At 44.3% G+C, this 15,534-nt stretch overlaps 1 protein-coding gene across 1 annotated transcript in view; it reads left to right on the top strand.

Annotated features, from left to right (window-relative positions):
- Positions 1–838: 838 nt before the first annotated feature.
- LOC114583978 (multidrug resistance-associated protein 1-like) overlaps positions 839–15,534 on the top strand; it is a 73,874-nt gene continuing 59,178 nt past the window's right edge. The window contains exon 1 of the mRNA XM_028705375.2: positions 839–992. Coding sequence (XP_028561208.2) covers positions 942–992 — 51 coding nt within the window. The 5' untranslated portion in view covers positions 839–941. The remainder of the gene's footprint in view (positions 993–15,534) is intronic.

The following is a 15,534-nucleotide window of genomic DNA, read 5'->3' as shown; positions in this document are numbered from 1 at the left end:
AAGGCAGTCTATCCAATCTATCCAATCCAGTCTAGCCAAGCGTGTCTGTATTTTGGAATTGTTACAATTTTGCAAACAGGGGGCCAACGTGTCAAAATGACTAGATTGGAAATAATCATACCATGGGCAAAATGTCCTTATTATCGCGGCCAAATTAGTCTGTCGCTCGATATCATATACCGTAGGCGCTGTCTAATTGTATTATTATTATTACTGAATTATTATACACACACATATATACACACACATGTATATATTCAGTATAGAAATAATTCAATTAGACAGCACCTATTATTGAATTATTACACACACACATTTATATATTCAGTAAAGCAAATAATTTCATTAGACTGTGCCTATTATTATTATTGAATTATTACACACACACACACACACACACACACACACATATATATTCAGGAAAGCAAATAATTCAATTAGACAGCGCCTATAGGATATCGAGAGACAGAATAATATTATATATAGAGAAAGAGAGTATATATATAGAAGCCATGACTGTTTAAAGCGGCACCGTCGCGCTTCCACCGCACTGTGCAGACGGGCCCCTATCCAAGAGCAGACCCCGGCCGAAACCAACGGGCCTGCTGCAGCCCAGGGGGCCTACTCTGAGCAAGGCGCCCGTGGCCCGCTACGTGGCCTCCTCCCCCGGCCCTCCCGGTCTCGCCTCGCGGGCAGAGAGGCGGGCGAGGGCCGGGGAGGAGGAGGAGGGCGCGCCTAGGCCGCGGCTCTGAGGCGGCTCCTCCCGCGCCAGAGGGGGCCTCTCCCTCGCCGCCCCCGACCGCTCCGCCCAATCAGCTCCGGCCCGGCTCGGCCGGCGGCTCCTCCTCCCCGGCAGAGGCTTCCTTTCCCTCGAAGCCGCCGCCGCCGCCGAGCGAGGCAGAGCTTTCGCCGGCCAGCCTGGGCAAGCGCCGACGCCCGCCATGGACGTCCAGCGGCTCTGCAGGGGCCCGGCCGGCTCCGAGCCCTTATGGGTGAGAGAGTGTGGGGAGAGAGATGGGGCAGCATCCCCGGACCCAGAGGCCGGGCTTTGTGGGGCGGGAGGGGGGTCTCGCCTTGCCCGGCAGCGGCGAGGCAAAGCCCCTTTGTGTGCGCCGCCTCCACCCTCGGCAACTGGGATTCAGTGGGGAAACTGGGAGGATGGGGGGGGGGGACAAAGACACCCGCCCCATATCTTCCCTTTTTAGGTGCATCTCTCCCTCCCCCGGTTTTATTTTTCATTTGGTTTATTACAGAGTCTCGGAAAAGGTGCAGGGTTTTTTGTGGGGGGGGGTTCTATTTTCCATGACAAAAAAAAAAATTATTGGGGTGTGTGTGGAGGGGGTGTTTAAAGGCAAGTAGCAGCGAGGAGGAAAGCTGCAATGCTTGGGGAGAGGTGATTTTATTTTGTGTGAACTCTGTGCATGCTCTGGGGAAAGGAAGGTCTTTATCCTGGCAGCTGTGAACTGCCCCCAAGACCTACAGAGGAAAGGCGTTTTGCAGATTGAACAGGCCAATAAAGAATTGAGAGATGATCCACATCTTTTGTCCGGCTGCACAGTTAAACTGTGGAACTCGCTGCCACAAGCTGTGGCAAATGGGGATTGGAAAAATTCGCAGGGGGATAAAGTTGCTGGCCATAATAGTGGCTGTGGTGCTTCAAGGCTCGGAGGAGGCGCCATGCGTCTGAATTTTAGTCTCTTGGGTTACAGAAGGCCAGTTGCAATTATGTCCTGCTTGTGGGCTGTTGGTGTTTCTGGTTGATCCCTGTGGTAAATGGGATGCTGGACTTGGGATGTTCTTACCTTAACTAGGGGAGTAACTCCCCATTGAGCACACAGCAGGGCCTGCTCATGAGTAAGCATATTTAGGATTTGCACTGCTAGCCAGCCACCCTTCACACTCCTTAACCTGGGAGTAAGCACAGTTGCATATGCTTCTGAGTCATGTGTGTGCATTTTGGGCTCCGTTACTGTTTTTCTGCTGCCTGCTTTAGTCTGTAATTTATGCACACTGTAATGCTAAGCATGTTTACTTGGAAGCAAGTCCCATGGAGCTCACTCCCAGGTGAGTGTGCATGGGATCATAGTCTTTCAAATAAGTGGGCTTAACAAATTACGTTTAAAATGGCATTAGAACAGTCAGCAGTCCCCCAGCTCCCTTCATTGCCATTAACAGACACCGTTAAACTCATTTGAAGATCCCTGGATTGCAGGGGGTTAGACTACATGACCCTCAGGGTCCCTTCCAACTCTACAATTCGATGATGTTGCCAACTGCCCACTGAATGCAACCTGGAGCAAAGAAATCAGGTTTGCACCTTCTCTGCTTTTGCCTGCTCTCATTCAGGATCCTCAGGTGTTCCCCTGGCCTGCTTCTAAACGTGGAACGGTTTTCATAAAGCAGAAAAAGGGAGAAGCCTTTGCAACATGTCTGTTTTTTAAAAATATCTGTTGGATCTGCTTTCCTGGGACTGGCCGCTGGCAGTTGCTATTGTGGCTAATCTCTGGTTCATCTTTTGTAGTAGTGTTTGCTTTTGTGCTGGTGTCATGTTTAACACGTCACATGGAAGCTGTGTGTTTCAGACGGCATGTTTTACCCTCTTGCAAAACTTCAGAAGACGCCCTGAACTTGTTTTGCATTCCAATTCCTTTTTCTTGTTCTTGTTCTGAAGTGGCTTCTATCCTTAATGTGGTTAGGGCTGTCTTTGTTACGAAGCGATGTAATATGTTATACACACACACACACAACTGTGTGCACCAACAGCTTATATAACAGGCCCACACCTAAGAGATTGTAATATTGGAGTACAGGGCAAGGAAGTGGTAAATGCTGCTGTCTTAACTCCTGTTGCTTTTCTAAAAAACAAAAACGTGTTTTTGCTGACTTCTGCATCTGTTCATTTGGATTTAATTTCTGCGTGCAGAAGCTACTTAGGCTGCAATCTTGCGTACCCTTAACAAGAAATAAACCACATTGAACTCTGACTTTTGTCTGAGTAGATGTGTAGGTTTGCATTGTTAGTGGAAGTTTCTTTATTTCTGACATACAGTATATTTGTTGGCACACATGTTTTAGAGAGAATCTGACACTTGGGGGCAAATACTTTTACTTTTCTGCTCCGTACTGCAATAACGAGCCTTAATGCTCTTGAGTGATGCAGGTATGTGAAGTGAAGTGGCATGATTCCAGTTCGGTGAAAGTTTGCATGGAGAAATTATGTCTCATCATGACTTTCTCTTTAGAATTTCATAACCAGTGAAAGCTGGAGGTAGTTGGTTTTACCTGGTTCTTGTCATTCGTGTATTGTACATTAATAAAGTGGCTTTATTATTAAATAAAGGGGGGCTTATTTGCTTAAAAGCATTTATGCTGCATAATTTTTGTAAGCTGTTTGAGGGTTATTTTTTTAAAAAACAAGCAAGCAGTATATAAATTGCATGAAAAAAATGAGCGAAAAAATAATTTTCTGAACCTCTAAGCAATGTACAGTCTAAAATAACAAAACTCTGTAATTGAAACAAAAAATGCAGCCTAAAACCAGTAAGCAGCAGTATGAAAAGGAAGTAAAACAGAAATTCAGAAGATTCAGACACATGAAACAGAGTCCTATCTTCTGGGCCAGGGAAAACCTGAAAAGAAGTGTGCCATTTGATCCTTCTTTAAAAAACAAAACTAGAAAATCCGAGTGTTTAATCTGGCACCTCATATATGCTGTTTCCCTCCACTGTCTAAACCAGCTGTTCCCAAACTCTGGATAATTTTGGCCTACAACCCCCATTGTCCCCAGTCACCAGTATCAGCTGCATGAGAGGACTGCAGCTTCTAGTTTAGCCCTCCCCAACCTAGTGCCTTCCAGGTGTGGTTGAACTATGGCTCTCATTATCCCATCCCATTGGCCATGTTGCCTGGGGCTGATGGGAGTTGTAGGCCAAACCATGTTGGGTGCCATGTTGGAGAAGACTTGGTCTAACTTTGGAATTGGGGCAGAGGCACCTCTCGCACGCACTTGTGTGGCTCTGTAACTGCCATACGTTAATTGCACTGTGTGAAAAAGCAGCCTTGCACCACCAGGAAGCCAGGCACTAATTTGCATGCACCCATTTGATCTGACATAACGCTGGGTGTGTCAACCTGCCTCCTCCTTTAGATCAGTTTCTGATGCCTTTCCCCGAGTGCACACATCCATTCTTTGAAAGAGATCAAGTTAGCTTTCGTCAACCTGGTTCCTTCCAGATGTTTTAGACTAAAAAGTTCAAATCATTGGGGAAGGCTGGGTTAAGTTACCAGAGTGGAGCTTTGTCCTGTGTGGCAGCACCCTGTTTATGAAACTCCCCCCTGGGACAGTGCAGTAAATTGATTGCCTGATGTTTTATGGATCCATTAAAGCATCTGTTGGCAAAGATTCCTGCTTTTTCACGCCTCCAGAGGTTGGCTCGATGTCTGTTTTTCCTCCCTTTGCTGTTTGTACTGTTCTTGCGTCAGACTTTTGTGGGTGTTTTATAATCTGATATTCTGCATGAGATTTAAATTACTTTGATGGAATATATTTTTATGGGAAATTTGGGATACAAAGGAGTTAAATACAACATTTTATAGCTTACCATTGGGGGCTACCATTTTTATGCTTAAGCAAGAACAAAAAAAGTATTCCGCTGTTAGTAAGATTTTGGTGGGAAATTTGAGAGAGTGATTAAAATGGGCATCTCTGTCAGCCACTTTCCTTTTTTTTACCCTGTGTAAAAACTTCCTCCATGCTGAAATTTTAATAATGGTCATAAGCAGGGTGGATAAAAATCAATTTTTTTATTTAAATTTTTTTTATTTAAATTGGATTTTTAAAATTAAATGTTTTGGGAGGAAAAAATCTTTCTAAAGATAGTTTTCTATTTACGTTACATTATAGTCCAAAGGCTATTTATCAGGAAATAAGAATTTGTTTTAAGTTTTTCGTGTGTGTTGAAACTCAGCCTAAGTTGGGTGTTTCGTTTTGGGTTTTTTTAAAAAGTTTAACCACATCAGTTAACAAACATGGATGCATATGCTATAATGTTACTGTTTTAGTTAAATAAATGGTTTAAATTGTTATTGAGGAAATGATTATTTTTCTCCTTCCAATAAAGTACAGCGCAAAAGTTGTCCAAATATAAACAGTTAACTTATTAAACCTCACAATAATTTCATAATGATCTGTCTATGCATTTCTAATAGTATAACCAAATCAGTAATTTTTGATAGAACTGTAAAAACTACTCTGAAAATTTATTATTCCAAAAATGAAACCTTCATCTGGTTGTAAATATTAAGATTATACCAGCAGGAATGTCTTTCTGTAAAAAAAAAAAAAAAAGATTTAAATCAAGTCTTACTGACTAGTGATTTAAATCGTGATTTAAATCGATTTGATTTAAATCAAATCCACCCTGGTCATAAGGGAATTTGAGAATATGCCCAATACTGTGGGTTACTGCTTAGGTAACTGGTTTGTCTGTCCTCAGACTTGTGCAAGGGTATATACAATGGGGTTCCTCTCCCTCATGCAACTATTATGATTTACAACTTGCTGTCTACCTGCACCTGAAAATTGCACAGAAGACTCGATATGTAAGTGATCTGTCGTTGTTGGCTGAATGAGCGTTCAGAGCACCATTTGCAACAAGAAAGGAGAGAGGCCTGACTTACTGGGATCACAGTGCCCCGTGTGTGTGTGTGTGTGTGTGTGTGTGTGTGTGTGTGTTCATGGGGGTGCGTCCCTGCCCTGAGGTGCTTGCAGTTGCTAAGCCAATAAATAGGTTCTTGCTCTCCTGACTGGGTAAAGAACCAGTGGCTTTGAAGTCTCACTTAGCTGCCCTTGTAAAGTCAGGATAAGTTGTAGCTTGCTATTTTGGCCGAAGGTTTGTGACTAATGAAGGACTTCTGAAGGTTGGAACACTTTGATAACTGGACCCACCGGCTGGGAAATAGTTATTACACAAGCCAAAGTTGCAGCGGAGACTTGTTGAAAGGGAGGTTCCCTGTGGAGACTCAGATTTTCCTAGAAGGCACTTCTTGTGTGTTCTGCCTTGCTTGCTATGGCAGTGTTGGTATTACTGGAGGGAAGCATGCCTTAAATCAGATTCCAGTTGTGTGCAGCTAAACAAAATTGGTAAGGGGTGTTTGTGCAATGCTTTCTAGAATACTTCTGCTATGAGGCAGCTCTATAAATTAAGCAGGTAAATAGATGTGGGGAAAACAAAACGTCACTTGGAGAAGGATCTGAAATATTTTCCTGGAAGCTTGAATTTGTTTTACAGTCGTACCTTGGTTGCAAAACGCCTTGGAACTTGTATGTTTCGGCTCCCGGACGATCGAAAACAAAGTGAGCGTTCTGGTTTTTGAACAATTTTCGGAAGCCGAGCATCCGGCGTGGCTTCCAATTGACTGCAGGAAGCCGCGCCTTGGTTTTTGAATGGTTCCAGGAATCGAACGGACTCCCAGAACGGATTCTGTTTGAGAACCAAGGTATGACTGTATTCTGGATTCTTTCCTTTGATGTTTTAACATGTTGTAAACCGCTTTAGGATTTTTTTCCTTTAAAATACAAAGCGTAATAGAAATGAAATAAATAAGAAAAAGAAATTTCATTGAGGGGGAAACAGTGCCTATACTTTCCATTGCAGCACCAGTAACCCAGGTATAAGTGGGGAATTTATAACGCTGCTCCCCACTAGTAATTTGCTGTTTGCATTCTTGTACCTGCTTTGATTTTGGTGGGAATTTGTGGGTTCCTAGTTCCACTGTAGAGCTGTAGTATTATGCACTCTAGACTAGAAAATATAGGCCTACTTAAGCCAGTTAGATGGGCATGGTGTGACACAAGTTGTGTCATCTTCCTCAGCCTCACGCTCAGTGCTTTTTTTTCTAAAAAAAAATGTTTAGGGGTGATCTCATTTTCCTACTCATATGGAAATACTGCCCCTCAATGAGGCCAAACTTAGATTCACAAAATGTTTAGGGGTATGTATACCCCTGCGTCGCCCCAGAAGAAAGCACTGCCCAAGGTAACTATTAGCGTGCCAAGAGCTCAAAGTATTCATAGACAGAGGGGGCTGCCTGGTGTGGCTCTGTGTGACTCACTGCTCTGGTCTTCCTTTCTGTGTGCCTCCATCTGGGACGGGTAATGCTTCCTCCAGCCTTCATCGCTTGTGTTTGGATAATTCAGTCACTGCTGATGCAGACAACAAAACAATCTGTTCTCCGTGGAGGTTACCTGTTGCCGCTCTGTAGCAATTGCTGATTTCAGATTGCCTCCATCTGGTTAGAAGGCATCCTTCAGATGGGTGACTCTTGCAGAGACGGGGAAGGTGGGCCTATCTGCAGATGGAGAATTCTTAGTCTTCCACACAAGTTAACTGTTTCAGGTGTAAGACCATGTCTCTAACATTGATTCGCAAAACACATGAAGGCCTAGAAGTTTCAAGAATGCAGTCATTGGAAGAAGCCTTTCAACGCTGAGTTGGCTGTGGGCAGAAAGAACAATTATTGTTTGTTGAAGGTCATGCTAACTCCCTGCTAAGTTTCCTTTCTTACAGTTTTTAGCAAAAGTTTCCATCGGTGCAGTATGCAAAGTCCAGCGTGTCTAGTTTTCAATATGTGTGGATGTCCCTTTCCTTATACTGTAGTAACTGATTGAACATCATGCACTCTCCGTCTCGCTTCTGTTTTTGGCTTTTTTCCAGAGTTTGACAAGAAAGCCAAAACCTTTACCCAGTTCCATTTAAGTCCTGCCTTGGTGGCCTTAATTAAAGGAGCAATTACTGTTTTCTGATTCTGCTGTTTTGCCTGCTAATTTGTAGTCGTTCTAGTAATGGTTGAAAAGAGAATGGCTTTGTCCTGTGTCTCTGTAGGAATGGAGCTGTGTGGCTGATTGTAACAGCCTGAGTTCCAGTGAAAACGGATAATTCACCTAAACAGGCTCAATTGAAACAAATTCGAGCTGCGAAAAACTCAAGCCTCTTAGTTCTCTTCCCTTCCTACCAGATTATCTCCCCACATATCATGGGTTGCCATCACAGTTTTGGAAATTATAGCTGAACTGCTGGGATTGGGAATAGGGCCAATGGTTAAATCAATAAACACCTCTTCTTTAATAATACTGAAAGATAATATGCATATAGGGATATGTGCCAGGCATGTAGGATTATTATAAGTTATGCAAGTATATTGGAGGCTGAACAGTAGTTATGACTGCAATTTATTTATGGCGAGAAAGATGATTAATTGGAGCGAATGTGCCATTTCTCTAGAACAGGGCAGTCCAACTTTTCATACCAAGTGGGCCACAAGAGTTATTCAACACAGAACTCTCGGGCCACACGCTTAATTTAATTTCCCCATCGTAAATTAAAAGGGTTTGCAATATATTTAATATACACAATATATTTAAATATATGAATTTTTAAAAATATTAAACAGAATTAATACACAAACAGATGGTAAGGGGAGAGAGACATTATGCTGGCCACATAGCTGGGATAGCTCAGTTTATTAGAGCGTGGTGCTGATAACACTGGGGTGGCAGGTTCGATCCCCGCATGGGACAGCTACATATTCCTGCATTGCACAGGGTTGGACTAGATGCTCCTCAGGGTCCCTTCCAATTCTACAATTCTGTGATTCAGGCAATGGCTTTTTCCACCTGCCTTGCCCCACCCTCTAGCCCTAGGAGCCTGCAGAAGGGAACTGCTGCTGCAGGCATTTTGTATATGTGTTGTTGATTTTTTGAAGACCTGAACAGTGTGGAAGATTATGAGTCAGGAGGATGGGGAGCGTGTTTGTATGAATTCAACAGTGCTTAGTTAACTTTTGGTTGCTGTTTGTTAAAGCTTTTAATGCTGCTTTATAGATTAAGAATGCTGTGAATCCTATAATACGACTTTTATTGTAATTTTTTATTGTAATTATGCCATTCAGCTTTTTTTCGAGCTGTTTTGTAAATAGTGTCTTATAGATTGTAATCATTTTACTGGTGATTTCTTAATTATTCTATATGGTTTATGTTGTATTTGTGATGTTATATTAGGTTATCGTTTATTGTTTGTAAGCCAGTTTGTGGCTCACGTGAATGAAAAGTGACATGGAAATAAAATCAATCAATTAATCAATGACGCGCACACACAAAATATAATTTTAAGGCTTTAAGATGTTTTTCCTTGAATGTTGCCAAGGGCCGCCCAAACAGGCCTTGCGGGCTGGACCACCCATCTCTAGAGCTTTTGCTTTTGTTGAAATTGCCAAATTCCTGGAGAAAACATTTAACGGATCGGCTCCTATTTGTCTCTACTAGAGAATATTTTTACTCCTCAAGGATACCCTCTTCGCTTCTCCCTGGTATTGTTAGTTATATTTATGTTGCCCTTCCTTCGAGGAGCTCATGGGGATGCATAAGAAAACTCCTCTGCATTTTATCCTATTTGTACCCTGCTCAGGTAGGACTGAGAGACAAGAGATTGGTCCAAGGTCACTTGGTGTGTTTCATGGCTGAGTGGAGATTTGAACCGGGTTCTCCCTGGTTGTGCTCTTAATACTCTAACCACTACCGCTTCTCTGGTAAGCCTTGCAAGCTTCAGTAGTTGAACAGGTTTCTCATATAGGCAGACAGCCATGGTTGCATTTGAACCTCCTTTTCCCCAAAGTGTGAGCACGAGGCACATATTGCTTGTGAGGCATCTGATCGGCCACTTTAAGACTGGCATGTAGGCCTTGGTTCAACCCAGAACAGCTCTTTTTGTGGATTTGTTTGTTGTTGTTTGGTCATTTAGTCGTGTCCGACTCTTCGTGACCCCATGGACAAGAGCACGCCAGGCACTCCTGTCTTCCACTGCCTCCCGCAGTTCAGTCAAACTCATGCTGGTAGCTTCTATGACACTGTCCAACCATCTCGTCCTCTGTCGTCCCCTTCTCCTTGTGCACTCAATCTTTCCCAACATCAGGGTCTTTTCCAGGGAGTCTTCTCTTCTCATGAGGTGGCCAAAGTATTGGAGCCTCAGCTTCAGGATTTGTCCTTCCAGTGAGCACTCAGGGCTGATTTCCTTCAGAATGGATAGGTTTGATCTTCTTGCAGTCCAAGGGACTCTCAAGAGTCTCCTCCAGCACCATAATTCAAAAGCATCTATTCTTTGGCAATCAGCCTTCTTTATGGTCCAGCTCTCACTTCCATACATCACTACTGGGAAAACCATGGCTTTAACTATGCGGACCTTTGTTGGCAAGGTGATGTCTCTGCTTTTTTGTGGATTTAACACCCTCTTTACAACCTGTGCCACTATTCTCCTGCATTTTACCTTCAGATAAGGTGCTGAACTCTTGTGTGCTTTTCTGCCTCTGCCCCACAAGGAGAGATCGGAAGCTTTTGCTTCCATTTTCAGTAAGCAGCAGTTTAGTGTTTTGTCTGAACCCTAAACTGTGGTTTATCTTAACTATGGTTTGTTGTTATTAGCTGGTTTCACTCAAACATACTAAAGAATTGCCACATTTGTCTGCGTTTGGATACAGTGGTAAACTTCAGTTAATTTAAAGATAGAAACGAGTTTTTCCCTGATCTTCCCACGACTCCTTCTTCCATGCAGCAACAGACTTTCGACCCAACTCATCTTTTTGTTTGTTTCCACGGCTTAGTCAGTGCTTTTTTCCGCAGATATTCATGACTCATGATTATGATGAATGCTGTGCAAGGAGAACTAAAGTTTGGAACTGTTACTGCACGGTACTTAAAAAAAAAATATTATTATTACTGTGACATGAAAATGCTTGGGCTAACTCTGTTTAGGACAAGGCTGTTCTGCTTTTTGAAGTCGTGCAGGAAACATCTCTTCCTGCCACGAGAAACTGCGCATAGCAAAATTCTACCTTTTGCACCGCTGTTGGAAGGAAAACGTGGGCCTCTTGCCTTGCTTGACATCCCTGAAAAAGAGACCGCTGTTTAAAGGGCTGCAGTTTGTTCCAGTAACCCGCTGAAATAGAATGGGAAAGAAAATCTGTTTACTCTGCATTTGTGTGACCGACGCTGGAGCAATTTGTTTGAGGACTGCCGCTTCTCTTTGGGATTTAAATGCTGAGAGGGTGCCTTCACTGCTCGCTGGTGGGCCCTGTAGCCTTCTGACTCTGGCTAATCAATAGCACCGCTGTCAAAGCTGATCTGGATATTTCCCGTGTGTTTTTGGGCTGCTGATCTGGTGCTCTCCCCGTGAATGCCGTTTGCAGGAGGGGAAACGAGAGCAGTGGGGGAAAAGGCATTGTTTGAAAAGGCCAGTGCTTTTAATATGTGGCACTACACACAGTAGTGTGGTGCGGGGGGCGCTGTGGGTTAAACCACTGAGCCTAGGGCTTGCCGATCAGAAGGTCGGCGGTTCAAATCCCCGCAACGGGGTGAGCTCCTGTTGCTCGGTCCCCGCTTCTGCCAACCTAGTAGTTCGAAAGCACGTCAAAGTGCAAGTAGATAATTAGGTACTGCTCTGGCAGGAAGGTAAATGGCGTTTCCGTGCACTGCTCTGGTTCGCCAGAAGAGGCCTAGTCATGCTGGCCACATGACCTGGAAGCTGTACGCCGGCTCCCTCGGCCAATAAAGCGAGATGAGTACCACAACCCCAGAGTCGTCCGCGACTGGACCTAATGGTCAGGGGTCCCTTTACCCTTTACCTTTACATACAGTACCGTGTTATCTTGGGTTACAGACACTTCAAGTTACAGACACTTCAGGTTACAGACTCCGCTAACCCAGAAATAGTACCTCAGGTTAAGAACTTTGCATCAGGATGAGAACAGAAATCATGCAGCGGCGGCGCAGCGGCAGCAGGAGGCCCCATTAGCTAAAGCGGTGCTTCAGGTTAAGAACAGTTTCAGGTTAAGTATGGACCTCCGGAATGAATTAAGTTCTTAACCCGAGGTACCACTGTAGAGGCAACTCTGCTATAAGTTACATTTGAGTCAAGCTTATTGTCCGCATTCTTTCAACTTAGTTTTTGTTTTGTGGAGTCCCGTCCGCCCCCCACATGCCTTTCATACACCCAGTAAATCTTGCCCTTACAACAAGCTGTTGTTTCATCAGTTGCTTGGCTTTTACAACTAGCTCACGCTTGGGTTCACAACTCCAGTACACCATGACCCTTTCTCTAGGTATTTCCCATTTTTCCTTTCCCAAGAGGTGCCATAAATCAGGACACATTGTGGAATTTCCGTTCTGCTCATAAGAGAGGAACTGTGCTCACTTAATGAACGGTTTTCTACTTACCTGTACAGCCAATGTGTCAGTATCTTTATTACTGACACATCCATGGATTTCCTCTGAATCTTGTGCCTGTTGGTTTTATTTTATTGCCGGTATTATTTCCACCTGTGGAACTCAGTGCAGCATTTACAAGGGGCCCCAAGGGGTCTGTTGAGATATTGAGCCAATCTCAGTTGCTTAGCTTCAGCGAAGTGGCTGGATCATGTGCCTTCAGACTGCTTTTCACAATTTCTTTTACTTGTTTTCTCCAGGAAGCGAATTCCCTTGTGCTTCTGAATTGGGCAGGCTGATTTCAAATCTGTTTTATAATGTAACTGCAGGGCTTAATGATGCACGATGCGGATAACAGTGTGATTGCTCTTATTCTGAGATAAGTGAGTTGCTCTGTTAATATGTCCTAATAACCTTGCAGAAACTGATCTGGCCGGATCAGATCAGATAATAATGTTTGCCAACGTAGTTGATGGTTGCTGCAAAGTACATACATGCAGGCTTTCTGATAGTGACTTTTCTGTGTCCAGTGTCTGATATGCAAAAAAATGTAGCTTACTAATTCAGGTTATATTTGTCTTCAAAGGATTAAAATTCTAGAAATACCTGTTGCAGTCTCCATTGGTGCACAGTAATATTAATTGGCTGTTTAGTGTTTTGAACTCGGAACAGGCTGCTTTGCTTTGTCCTCCTCTTTGGCTTGGAGTTTTCACCCGACATTGCTTATCTTTTTGAGCCTCTCTGTAGCAACGTGCTTGCTCTTTTCTATTTCCTTTAGTTAAAGCTGCAGATTGCCAGGATCTTTCAATTTGGTGCTAGGAACACAGCAAACTTCTGTGTGTAGTTAACTGGTGTAAAAGCAAAATAACAGTGGCAAAGGTTGTTTTGAGGTGCTGTTTGAGGTAAAATGCATGCAGCAGATGTTCTATGATTTGCAGAGATAGATTTTCCAGGCGTTTTCTTTGCAGAAGACCTGGTTGAATTGCCGGTGGCTGTAATTACCTGCAGGATTTTTGCAGGGAGGGGGCGGCAGTGTTTGCCATAGGGATGGCACACCCTGCCGTGAAGTAGCAGCATATTGCAGTAATTTCATTTTCGATGCATTGCATCTCATTGCACAGTTAAGTCATAGAACATACCTGTGGAAGAAGTTGGTGGGGAGGTGTGTATGGTTTTCTCAAGGTGGTCAAAGTTTTTTGGATGTGCCCTCAGATGACCTTTAAGATGACTCTGTTCAGCTGAGGTTTCTTCCTTGGGGAACCTTTCCACAAGTCACCCACCTGTTACTTGTTGCTTCTGCTCCCCCCAAATATAACAGGGGTCAGAAGGGACCTGCTTTAAGAGCCGGTGTTTGTTTCGCTCCCGGGATCCATCCCAGGTCGTGGTATTCTAATAGTTCACAACGTCAGAGGTGGAGAGAAATAGACCAGGCTCATCCCACTTGAATAATCTGCTTTGTATGCCAAATAAAAACATTAGTGCCTAGCAAAGCACTGGCACTAGTTAATTAAGGCCACGCTTGCACAAGCAGCAGATAAGGTGGCAAGTCTGTTTCTGGGCAGTTATCACTTCAGGCTGCAAGTGGGAGTTTGTATGGCTGGATGTTTCCCTGCGAAGAAAATTCCCTTTATGTAGATAAGCAGCTTGTTGAGAAAGCTAGTCTAGAACTGTCCTCTCCATGATAATCTTATTTTCTGTCTCTGGGATTTTTCCCTTCCTCCCAAATTTTGGATGAAGGAACAATGTTGTATGATTTGCCCTGCCGTGAACCTCAGTCTGAAGCAGCAGAGCAGAGGACTGGGCTTCCCAAGTTGACGAGCTCCATGTGCCCCTCACTTCCCGCTAGATCAGCCTTTCTCAACCTTGGGTCTCCAGTTGTTTTTGGCTTACAACTCCCATCATCCCTGACCACTGGTCCTGTAAGCTAGGGATCATGGGAGTTGTAGGCCAAAAAACATCTGGGGACCCAAGGTTGAGAACCACTGCGCTAGATCATGTGCAGAAACTGCCTTCTTGACCATTGGTCTTGTCTGCTCAATCCACTGGAGCCTGTCTTTGCACGCAGGGGAAGTCCCTAACTCACTGAGAGTTTGAGACCCATTGGGACCCCTCCCCTGGTTTAGCCGGCCAGTCAAAGCCGTTTCCCGGAACGTGGCTGCTGTTGCCTGCTGGCAGCTTCTAGGAGCTACAAGTGAGAGCCGAGTGCAGGGTGGGGACCAAAGATGGACAGACTACCCCAGAAGGAGCACAACGTGTCGTCCCCCCACCAGAGGTACTACCCCTCCCCTAACACCCCATACACAAAATGTTCATGGACTGAGGCTCTAGTCTGCTCCAACTCTCATCAACCCAGCCAACATGGCCAATAGTCATGGACCGTGGGTAGCCAATGTGCCCTCTAGATGTTGCTGAACTTCAGTTCCCATCAGCCCCAGCCAGCTTAGCCAATGGCCAGTGATGATGGGAGCTGCGGTCCAGCAACACCTTGTACTAGCCCATCCTTGTACCAGCCCTTGAAAGCTTCTGCCATCTGAAGACATCTGAAGGCAGCCCTGTTTAGGGAAGCTTTTAATGTTTAATAGTCTATTGTATTTTAATATTCTGTTGGAAGCTGCTCAGAGTGGCTGGGGAAACCCAGCAAGATGGGCGGGGTATAAATAAATAAATAAATAAATTATTATTATTATTATTATTATTATTATTATTATTATTATTATTCTGTTGCAACCAGACTGCTGCTGTTTTTGGGTGCCTTTCCAAGGGATGAATAAGCAGGTGTTGACCCTAAGCTCATCCTTTAAATGTGGTGTGAGTTACAGGATTATTGCAGGATTGACAGTGCATGCAACTGCCCTGAAAGGCTGAAGTACTGATAATGCTAGCAGAAGTGGTGCCAAAGCTTCAGTATCTCTGGAGGGCACAGGAAAAGGCAGGAAGGGCACCTGCCGTTTTCCTTACGTTAATTTTTAAAGTAAGATCTGGTGGGGGGGGGGTGTATGTGCATCCTTTTGCAGGCTCAATAAGCTTCCCAGATTGAAAAGGCAGGTGCTCAAACGTCAGGCATAGGCTGGGGTTGAAAGATGCCTTGCTATATTCAGCCCCTGGGAAGGTTATGTGAGGCTTCACTCAGCGCCGGGTTCACCCAGGGTCACCCACCACCAAATAAAATGTGAGTCATGCCTTCACCCCTCCTCTACTTTCCAGAGGCTCCTCTTAACATCTGCAGAGCTGTCAACAAAGGAGTGCAGATTCAGGTCATGCAAAAACGGCTTCCCGTCTCT

This window comes from Podarcis muralis, chromosome 14 (genome assembly GCF_964188315.1).
Source record: "Podarcis muralis chromosome 14, rPodMur119.hap1.1, whole genome shotgun sequence".
NCBI lineage: Eukaryota > Metazoa > Chordata > Lepidosauria > Squamata > Lacertidae > Podarcis > Podarcis muralis.
The sequence above is the reverse complement of the archived record's forward strand: the minus strand, read 5'-3'. Positions and strand labels throughout refer to the sequence as shown.